At 38.9% G+C, this 11,629-nt stretch overlaps 1 protein-coding gene and 1 pseudogene across 1 annotated transcript; both read left to right on the top strand.

The window, feature by feature from the left end:
- Positions 1–464: 464 nt before the first annotated feature.
- Positions 465–6,813, top strand: LOC103716365 (annotated as a pseudogene).
- LOC120104163 lies at positions 6,570–11,008 on the top strand. The gene is made up of 3 exons (XM_039114738.1): positions 6,570–6,705; positions 10,167–10,250; positions 10,462–11,008. Exons 1-3 carry the CDS (start codon positions 6,631–6,633, stop codon positions 10,624–10,626), a joined length of 324 nt encoding a protein of 107 aa, XP_038970666.1. The 5' UTR covers positions 6,570–6,630; the 3' UTR covers positions 10,627–11,008.
- The last annotated feature ends 621 nt before the right edge of the window (positions 11,009–11,629 follow it).

Raw genomic sequence — 11,629 nt, 5'->3', positions numbered from 1 at the left:
AACAGACTTTTTGTAGGCCATCTTCAGAGGAGTTCAACCCCTGACACCTCCGCCACCTTGTCCAGCTCGATTTTTGCAGACCTCCAGGTCATCCCAAGCTGTGCTCTGACCTCGGTCCAAGATTCATCGGCAACAAGAAAGAAAAACTCATAAGAAACATAAAAAGACTAGTTTTCCACCTATTAGAAATTAGGGTCCATTTTTTTTCCAAAAGTATTCTTAAGCCATCAAAATATGTGAAGCAATGTCTTTTTTAAATATAATAAATATTTAATATATTTTTTAAAAAAATTAGGTGCCCAACCAAATATAAATCTTTGAGATATGTGATCAACCAAATAAACTAAAATTATTTTTTAAAATATTATATTTATTTTAAATTATCTTATTAGAAAAAAATATTGCGGCGAGGACCAAGCGAGTCAATCTTTTACTAATATAGTTATTTTTTAGCTACTAACAATTTTTTTCCCTCTCTTGGCACCGCTCTCCGCTTCGGGCCACCGTCTTCTCTGTCCGCCTCCGCCGCCGTCACCTGTTTTCCGTTATTAGGGTTTTACCTCTCGAAGTCGAAACCATAGGACTCTCCAGCCTTCTTCGTGGGCGATATCTCTCTCCGAACCCCGATCTCCGTCCCCATTCTCCTGGATGGACGCCGACGGCGGCGGGGAGGGGACGGCGGCGGGGGCGAATGCGGGGCTGGGAGGGAACGCGCCGCCGCCGTTCCTGAGCAAGACGTATGACATGGTGGACGACCTGTCGACGGACGCGATCGTGTCGTGGGGGCCGGGGAACAACAGCTTCGTGGTTTGGAACACGCCGGAGTTCGCGAGGGACCTCCTCCCCAAGTACTTCAAGCACAGCAACTTCTCCAGCTTCGTCCGCCAGCTCAACACCTATGTGAGCCCCCCTCTCTCTCACACTCCCTTTTCTGATGATTTCCCTTCGAATTATGTCTCTCTTTATCCTTTTTTTCCCCTTGTTTTGAAATTTGAATTGGTACAAAGTAATGGGCGCTTCTTGATTTCATCTTTCTTTATGTCAATTGGGGTTTTCTTGAGCTCTGAAAGAAGGTTAGGTTGTGGACTGGGGTAAAGACGAGCTCGAACTCACTGACACCTTTGCTTCTATTCTAGCAATTCTTTTCACTGAGGTCTATGACTTAGTTTTCGCACCAAGAGCGGCAGGGATGCCTAGCTATTCTGCATGACTTCCATGAATCTTCATATTCTATAACTCATCAAATTTCACTTCTTATCTCACATCTCTTTCCCATTTCCAACTAACTAAAATGCATAATTTTTAAAACAAATACAAAATATAAATCATGGTTAAAATCTTTGAAGTGGTGGACTGAATGATTCTAATAATAGAGCAAAAGATGTATAAAGTCATATCATGGCCTGCAGCGAAAATCAAGCATACGCAAGGGAATATATGGATAAATAACTCCTGCAGATTTTTATATGATATAATTGAGATTATTTTCTCTTTATACCTTCCCTCTGCATCAAACAGTCTGCTATTTACAGAATTGCTTCGAAGCGTTTTGTTGAAGCTTTGAATGAAAGAGTTCCACCAGTCTGCTACTAAAAAACAAACACTTCTGTTTATATTTTCCAATTACATTAGCTTGGTACCAAAATCAGTTAACTTTTATAGTTATTCAATTAGATTATCCCTAGGTCCTACATAATATTCCTATGTCAATTATTTTTAAAGATCTAGCAGACTTTTATTATGAAAAGTGTTTGTGTGTTTGTTTTTCTCTTCAAATGTCAATTTCATTAGAGGGGTGAAAAGAATAACAACTTTCGATAAGTGGTTCTAAACATGAAGCTTAACAATATAAAGGCTGATAATTGTAAACAGAGGTTTGCATTGATGCAGAATACTGCATAGATCTGGTGCTTTCATCTCAAACATATTCTTCCTTCGTTGATACATTGAAGATTTCAATGATGATATCCAAGGTTCGCAATCCTAGACCCGACACCTATAATGGTAGGCCGACAGTAGAGTATTTTACATGCCCCCATATTGTGTTGTACCGGTGTGAACCAATAGGAAAACCAGCAAGGGAGGAGGAGAGAGAGGAAAAGAGAGAGAGAGAGGGGGAAGGGGGAGGGAGAGGGAGAGGAAGAGGAAGGGAGGGAGATGCTGGCGTAGCACGAGATAGGCGGAGAGAGTGGGGAGAGAGGGCTTCCGAAATAGGGGTGGAGTTCTTATATCGTTTCGAAATAGGGGCTTCGTCCTCTTTTATATTTTTGTTGAAATTTTTCAAGTGAAGTCAGCGGCCACTGCCGACTTCACTTTTTTTTTGAATTTTTTTAAATATAGTTGGCAGTTTCGGAAAAAAATAATAAGCAGAGTCGGCAGTGGCTGCCGACTTCACTTAAAAAATTCAAGAAAAATATAAAAGGGGCCGAAGCCCCTATTTCAAAATGAAATAGGGGTGTCACCCTATTCTGGCAACACAAAGGAGAGGGCTTCGAAAGCCCTCTCTCCCCCCTCCCTCTGCCTCTATCTCCCTTCCTCCCCCCCCCCTTCTCTCTCTCTCTCTCTCTCTCTCTCTCCCCTTCTTTCTCTCCCCCTCCCTTGTCGGTTTCTCGATCTGAAGGCTGGAACCCCCCCGGCCGGCCTCTGGTATAGCTACATCCAGAACTGGGCAATTTGGGACTATATTGCTGACCTTGATGACAACAACCTTTTTCTTTACCAACCTTTTTTATTTCTTTCCCTCAGTAGAGGCCCTACATCAAATAATATCATGATGGACCTCGGATAAGAATGTCCATAACTATGAACTGTCATGAAGATAACATTCCCAAGGATTCATCAGGGACATGTATCTTTAAGAACTCCTCTTAAGTTGCATGCCGTTAAGGGCCAATAAGTACCCTTTCCTTGTATGGATGTCTGCATGTCCATTTTTTCCCTTTGTAGTCCAAGGAAGAGATCTGTTAATGCTCCTTGCTTCATGAAGATGGTATCAGATATTGTTGCATGTGAGGGATTACATGTTGGATGCTTCTTGAAATTTTTTACATGGATATGATTAGTAGAATTGTCATCTTGACAAGATTAATGGAAGATATACTGTTGCGTTTTTTGAATGGGGAGAAACTTTATACACTAGAAGTTGATTTATTCAGTCTTGTTTGCTTTCTTCATATGAGGGTCAGTAGTTGGAGTTTTATAAAGTCCAAGAATATGTCAAGGATAAGCAAACAGTAAACATGCCTAATAGATGAGAACTGGCTTATGGCTTGCAATTCAAGGTTGTACAAGAAAGAGAATTGGTCCTGTTTTTTCTTGAACATCAAATAGTCCTAGGAATGAGGCACAAACAGTATTTTTAGGGTTGGAAGTTTTTGGGAAGTTTGTTTTTTTTAATATTATTTTATTTACCTTTCAGTCTAGTTGCAAGTTGTCGTAAAATTATAATGTTGAAGTAATCATATAAGATTAATGGTTCAGATGTGAAAGAGGGTAATGTTTACCTGTAACCTTTATAAAACTACATTGTCTTATTTCTCATAGGTTTCAGGTAGCCCAAATATTAAATAAGGCTATGAATTGGAGGATAGATTAGTTTTTACATTTGAAATGCAGTTGCATACTTTGTTGCTTATTTGTTATAGATTTCTAATATTCCAAATATCAAATAAGGCTACGAATTGGAGGATAGTTTTTCTTTTCCCAAATTTGTAGTGCAGTTGCATATTTTGTCTGATTTAGTGTTTCCCACTTCATCCACCCTGTAATTTTATTACTCTTTTACCTTTCACATTTTGACATTGTGCTTTGCAAGTACGTTGCATCAATTCTTGGTGATGCTTCTTTGTCTACATCATATAAGTTAAATGTAATCTGTTTATCAAGTCTTGACTGGTTCTATGTAATGGCATCATTCGCAACACCCCCCCCCCCCCCACCCCGCCCCGCCGTGCGGCTGAAAACACACCTGGAAAGAGAAAAAATGCGGGGTGGGGGGAAATCACAAAAAGAACCACCACCTTCAAATCTTTCTCTCAGGGAACATGGACTGGCTATCTGGACTTCATCATTTGAATCAGGTGGTTGGACCAAATAAAATGGAAAAATTCTATGAAAAAAATTCAAACTTAAATATTTTTGACAAATCGTCACCTTATCATCTTCCCCTTTCTAATTCATTCTCTAGAATAAAATATTCAGTTTATCCATCAATCAAATAACTGTGTAATTGATTCATCATTTCTAGAAATTTGTGTCCATTCAGAAGTGATTTCTAGAAATGAGCCTGATTGTTGTTAATGTTGTGTTATGCAACAATGCTTGGCAGACGAAGCAGGAGATAGGCTGGTATGGGTTCTTTATAAGAAGCCATGGTACTATGATGCTTGTATCACCTGGGCTTCTCTGTTTTGATTTTTTTTTTTTTTATTTGAGGGTTGAGTTGGCAGCAGAGTAGATTTTTTCAGGCTCTCACTGGATCCTGTTGATCTCTGAACAGTGAGATTTATATTTTTATTCTCAGAAATATTCTCGCTTCTTGTGACCTGAAATATTTGAAGTAGGGAAATCAGGTTTTCTAGTAAAGATATGTGTGGAATCTCATAAAGAGTAGTTAATTGTAGCCTAAATACTAACTCATGTAGGACATAAGTTGTGTACAACTATCTTCTGGTAGTTACCAACACTGCTTAAATCTATTGTTCTTTTTGATATGCCAGAATTTTCTTATAATAGTGTAAATAAAAACTATGTTGATAAGTCATTTCAAAATAAATTTGTGATCAAGGTACACCATCTCGGTATTAGGCCCGTATTGGTGCCATACGAGCATTGTGTCGATACGGTACAGTAAGGAGCCAATTCAACGTACTGAGTATCAGTACGACCTCCGTACCGTATATCGGTACCGAATCAGTACGGTATGGTACCACCTGATACGGTACAGTAAGACGAACTTTACTTCTGATGAGTATTATCGCATCTATCTTGGATCGCCTTGTTGAATTTTTTGCCATGTCTGCCTATCCGAATACTCAAGCAAGAGAAGACACTGGATTTAACGCCTCCTTTTTCTGTTGTAATGCTTCCAATTAATGTGGCCTATCAATATTTATCCATAATATTGGTAGTGATATGGTTGATAAATCAGCTTTTAGTATTGCATTATTTTTTGATAAAGCTGCTTCATTCATTGCATTAAGATATTGCATAAGCATTAATATTTATTTCTTCTTTATTTTCCTGATTTCTTTTGCACTATCTGTCAGGGTTTTAGGAAGGTTGATCCAGATCGTTGGGAATTTGCAAATGAGGGATTTCTAAGAGGCCAAAAACATTTGCTGAAGACTATCAACAGGAGAAAACCAGTTCAGACACACAGGCAAGCACAGCAGTCTCAAGCACAGGATACTAATGTTGCAGCATGTGTCGAGGTGGGGAAATTTGGGTTGGAGGAAGAAATTGAGATGCTGAAGAGGGACAAGAATGTCCTCATGCAGGAACTGGTTAGGCTGAGACAACAGCAGCAGGCCACAGATAATCAGTTTCATACCTTAGGCCAGCGCCTTCAGGGAATGGAACAGCGACAGCAGCAAATGATGTCATTCTTGGCAAAAGCCATGCAGAGCCCTGAATTCTTGGCTCAGCTGGTGCAGCAGAATGACAACAACCGGCGAATAACTGGAGTGAACAGAAAACGACAATCTCCCACACAAGTTAACAAGCTGGATGGTGAGAGCACAACACCTGATGGTCAAATTATCAAATATCTGCCTTTAATGAACGAAGCAGCAAAAGCAATGCTAATGCAGATTCTAAAATATGACGCATCTCCCAGGCTGGAATCTTTGGGCAACCCTGAGAATTTTCTTGTCGAGAACCTTGCTTCATTACTGCAAGCATTTGATGGCAGAAGTTCTTCGAGTCGGAACTCAGGAGTCACCCTATCTAAGGTTCCGACTATTTCAGGGACTCCATATTTACCTCCGAGCTCTGGATTTTCAGCAATTTCGTCATCATCTGCGCCATCTGAGATCCAATCATCTGCCAGTGTAGCTGGCATGGTTTCAACAGCTGAACTTCCCAAAATGAGCATGCTATCAAGAGCTCCAAAGGCCATTTCTCAGCAGACTGATACAAGCATCTCTGAATTTTCTCAGATGGAAGGAGTAGTTCCAAATGACAATGCTGTTGGTGTTTCAAGCGAGAACCATGTGCAGCCTGAGGCAGAGTGCATCTATATGAACCCCATTTCAGCAGTCATGGATGATCAGGTTCCCATTGAGACAGACAAGTTTTCTTCTGATACGGATATTAATATCTTAACTGATGAGGAACAGAAACTTCCTGGCATAAATGATTCTTTCTGGGAACAATTTCTCATGACTAGCCCACTCTCAGGTGATGCAGAAGACAAATTCAAGCATTCATGAAGCCAAGGAGATGAAGCCAGAATGGGAAAATGGGTGGGACTCTGCTGAAAATATGGATCATCTCACAGAACGGATGGGATTTCTTGCATCACTAAACAAAACATGATATCATGCCTACGTAAACTTTTGCCTTGGATGCAGTACTGAATAGATAGTTATAGATATATCATCTGGTCCCTGTCTCCATGATGGGCTCTTGATGATTGTAGTTATAGCAGAACTTGCACATGGAGATAGCAGCATTTTCAGTTATTCTTCCTGCTTCCATTCCAAGGTAACCGAGTCAAACAAGCTCTTAGAGTGCCTATTTTGGGTTTGTACAAATCTCATAGTGGTTTTGACCTCGTGCTGTATAGGTAAAAAGCTTTCGTTTGAAATCTTAATGAAAATATAAAATGTTGCATCCATCTTCCTCAACATGCTATTCTTCTAACGTCCTGATGGCATTCTTACAGTTTGAGTAGCACCAGTTATATTGACAATATTCATTGACAAATTCTGTGAATAACCAGAAGCTATTCTGCTGCAACTTGTTCTATTTTCACCGCGAATTACAGTTAATATTTAACAGCCAACTGCTTTTTGTGGACTGTCATTTATCTTTAGCTCTCAGGCTCTGGAAAAGCCAATCATTCTAGGACATGAATGTCAAGTTCTGCCTGTCTATTGCAATTAATTACAGCTTCTAACTGCAGTCTACCTAACCAATTCCCTTATGATTTTTTTTTCTTCAATATGCCTCATTGCAACTATATTAGACAGAATGTGATGAATAAGAATGCAGCTATTGGACAGCATCAGTGCATTACTGTGTGCTTCATCTATCAATGATTGCATTGCATAATTGGTTGGTGCAATTTTACATGCACTCAAATTCGGATCAACTCCTTTTGGTCTTGCAGTGCAAATTATATTGTATTATCATAATACATTATTAACATATCTTTGAATTGGAATGTCTAATGTAGACAACGTATATCATATACTGTAACTATATTTTTAATAATATTATTAATAAATTACATGTTTTACTAATACATATTATGATAACTACCTGCATTTTACATATCAATTCTATATATTATTCATATTTTCATAATAACATATAATCTTTACAATATTATTCATATATTAAATAGTACAATATAATTAATATTTATTTTTATTATGATATTATAATAATTACATGTTATATTTTTCTTTCCATTAAATATATGATAGTCAAACTATAAATATGAATAACCAAATAATTGCATATTAGATTCATATTGTGGTAATAGAATAATATATTTATTAAATTATCACTAATTATGTTAATAATATATTTAATATTTGTTATAATATAATATATGGTATATAATTATAATCAAGATCTGCCGTACCGGTCGCCTACCGGACCGATATGGTTCGGTTCGTATCGAAACCGGTCCGGTACGAACCGAAAAGCATATTTTTTTTTATTTTCTAGTTTTCACGTCCAGTCCACGCGCGGACGCGCGGGATAAATGTCATAGAGTGACATTAAATACCACTAAGTGGCATTAATGAGCCCGCGTGGGTGCGCTGCCCAGCGTGGGCCAAGAAACCGCGCTGGCAGGGAAATCGCCCGTGCGGTGTTTCACAGCGCGAGGAGCCACGCGCGGGCATAGTTCCTGGCGCACGGAATCGCGCGCCGCGGGCAGACCCGCAGGATAAATGCCACAGAGTGGCATTAATGAGCCTGCGCGGGTGTGCGGGCTAAAGAACCACGCGGGCTGGGGGGAATCGCCCGCACGGCGTTTCACAGTGCGGGAAACCGCGCCAGTGCGCGGAACTGCATGGGGTGGGGAATCGCGCGCCCGCACGCGGCCTCGCGCCTGCACGGGTGCTCTGCTTTGCGTGCGGGGCGCTCTGCCTGAGGAGCGCGTGGCTGAAAGGGCCACACGCACTTTCCCACCGTAAAGAAAAAAAACCGTACCGCTGCGAACCGGCCGGTTCGCACCGGTACCAGCCAATACACAGCCGGTTCGCACCGGTACCAGCCGGTGCACGATCCGTACGCATGCGTACCGGTCGAGATCAATCCGAAAATAGCTGGAATCGGTTTTCACGCTATCCGGATACCGAATCCAGACCGAACCAGTCCATACCAGGCCAAACCGGCCGGTACGGTCCGATTCGGCAGACCATGATTATAATAAATAATATATAATATATATATGGTATTTCTAACTATATAGACCATAAAGTTCTATACAAGTATCATAAAACAATGATATTTAAATAATGATGTATTATATTATTTTAATAAAAGATATATGTTAATACAAGAATTAAGTATTGATCTGTTATGCTGAAACCGTACTAGATCGAACAGAGATCTGATCTTGGAGGCCCAACAGTCCAGGACCGAGCAAGAACATTGCATCCCAACACTTGGAACATTTTGGTGTTTCAGGACAACTTGTTTTTATTTTTTAACTTATTTATATTTATTCATACATATCTTTGTTTTTGTATTTAATGGTTGTTCCAGCCTCTCCAGTGCATCTCGTTACAGGTTCCATGCCATCCTGATCTATTCCCATACTAGGATGTGCCTCTGTACTAGGATTTAAATATTCAACTTCCATTGCAGCATTGTTGAAAATTTTCAATCAAAAAGACAAAAATTTTACATCAATCATTGGTTGCTTTTTCAGCATTATTAACTACAATTCAACTCTTGATTGACATGATATTAACCTAGAAGGAGATATGCCTACACAAGCTTCCAATAGACACAGTGAAAGTAGAAAAAATATAAATAAGTGAATCAGAAATTGATTAGAAGAGTACCAGAAGCTAGTTGGGAAGTAAAAGTTAATAATTAATCAGAAGAGAACCATAAAGCTAAGCAAAAGAAGCACAGGAACTAGAAAAGGAATTAAAATATTAAAGATAATTAATAGCTTTACCTCGCTAGTAATGATCCTTGTCTATTTCTAGAATCCATTAGAGGCCATTGGAGGTTATCATGATTCACTGAAATCTATCAATTCATTGTCAGCTTTCCTAGAATCTATCAAAGCTCACTCCAGAAAACTTTTATGCATTTTGCACCATTTGTGTAAAACCTACTGCACAGAGAGAACCCAAAAGTAAACTCAAAGATAAACTTCACTAATTCTTTTGATTTTATTAGTGAAACTGAGTACCTGAATATATATAGTGATGGAGCTCCTAAGATTCATAGGAGTTCGTAATTTTCCGAGATATAATTAGTTCAAAAAGAAAAACAAATACATACTTCTTCTAACACCAATAGGACTTCTAACTTAATGAACAATTGTTTCTAGAAGGAAAGAGTAGGGAAAAATTGACCCAAAATATTGACAAATCATTCTTAATTCGAGTTAGTCGAGAGTGACATTTTTATAACTATTTCAAGTTTGTTAACAATGACATGTTTCATTAAAATAATCGTGTCTTCCTCATCTGAACTCTTATTGAGGTCATTTAAGTTGCTTTCCAAAGACGATTCGATGCTTATGTCCATTAGGTGAGGAAACTAATGATGGAAGGATACAAAGTTGAGGAGAATCTGCAATAGAAATCCCTGAATCTTTCCAGTACTCAAAAGCTCAAAAACAAAGATAAGATCTCAAAACTTAAGAACTGGAGAAAAATTATACATACATGAAGACCTCAAAATTACAGATGATTATACATCAAACTATTTAATTTATTCTTTTATTTTTCTTTCTGTCACATCAGGTGGCTTTGATAAAGGTCTCAAGGAAAATGTTGATTTTTTCACATCTTGCTCTACTGCAGAAAGAAATCAGTTGCTCTCTGAAGGTATGTGTTCTTGACATGCCAATGGGATGATCAAAGACATTATTCCGTATAGCTTTCTCTAGTGTGGGAGTTTTTTGTCTGTCTTTTCCAGAACTGAATCCAATTGTATGAAGTATGAACTGTTAGCAATGTTTGCAAATTTCATTCTCATTATGTTGCTAGATGTTGGAACAAAAATGGCCTTTAAAAAGGGAAAAAATTATCAATGCAGGATGAACACTCCGAGATATTTTCCCTCGAAGTGGCAACGACGGCAAGAAAGCTTGTAGTTGCATGCCTGGATGTAACAGTGGAGGGCCATTGGAGGCAATTAAGCATGAGGTCACAGGGTTTCTCTGCAACCCCACCCCACTGGCAATGCAATAGCTATGTCTAAACTCAGAAGCAACCCTGAGATGGCAGAAAAGATGGGTAAAGAAGCATATCATCATATCAGTGAAAAATATCTCTTCCAAGACATTAGGGGTAGAACCGAAGCTTTATGCCATCAAATGTGCATCAGAGGACAATTCAGTGAAAGTTTTTTCCACATATGATACATAGTATGACTGGATATTGTGATGGGTAAGCTGGCCTTTTATTGGTTATATGGTAGCTAGACACTAAGGTGACCATGGGGTAATTCAGTTACTGACTGTTGAGAATTTTACTGTTTATATATGGCACCAAGATAGGCTGATTGACTGTTCAGAATGTATTGCAGATCTATGTTGGCAATGTTTCATCAATCCAACATGACTTCCACAGAGGTTTTGATTTATGCCTGCCATTTTATTTCGACAAACTTCTGTCATGACTTTCAGGTGGAAAGTGCTAGTTTAGATTATGCATATGTGTGAGCTGCTTAAGTGAAACAATCAAACAAGAGCTGAAGCTCTTGCATGAGTTAACCTTTCTGCTGCAAGAATTTTAGGTCAGGACCTGAGTTATTATCCAAATCGATTGGTTCCACTTCATTATTTTAACATGCTGCTTCAAGTTGCTGTCAAGTTAGGTTGATGTAATGCAACTGCTATGCGGCCATAGCAGGGGGCTCCTCTTTCTTGTGGGATATAATCTAAGAATGAACCGAATTAAACACCGCATATATCCATATATTTTTTATGTTCAAGGTTTCTAGATTGCAAAGGCTATAGTGATTTTAAACACAAAGGCATTGTAGATCATTGTTATATTGATACTCAATAGATTCTCATCCTCTTGGTTTTCGAGGCATCAATTCCAATGTGCTGATTCAAGTGATTTATCTTCTCAGCCTCAGTTGCCTACTTTCTGAAATTTTGCGACTCCAGATGCATTCACATCTCAGTGATCTATTTAATCTCAGATGTGCTATAATTTCTAAGTAGCTGTGCTAGAGGGGCAGGAATGGGTTTGCT

The sequence above is a fragment of the Phoenix dactylifera genome, chromosome 17, assembly GCF_009389715.1.
Source record: "Phoenix dactylifera cultivar Barhee BC4 chromosome 17, palm_55x_up_171113_PBpolish2nd_filt_p, whole genome shotgun sequence".
NCBI lineage: Eukaryota > Viridiplantae > Streptophyta > Magnoliopsida > Arecales > Arecaceae > Phoenix > Phoenix dactylifera.
This window is presented reverse-complemented; position numbering and strand designations above follow the sequence as displayed.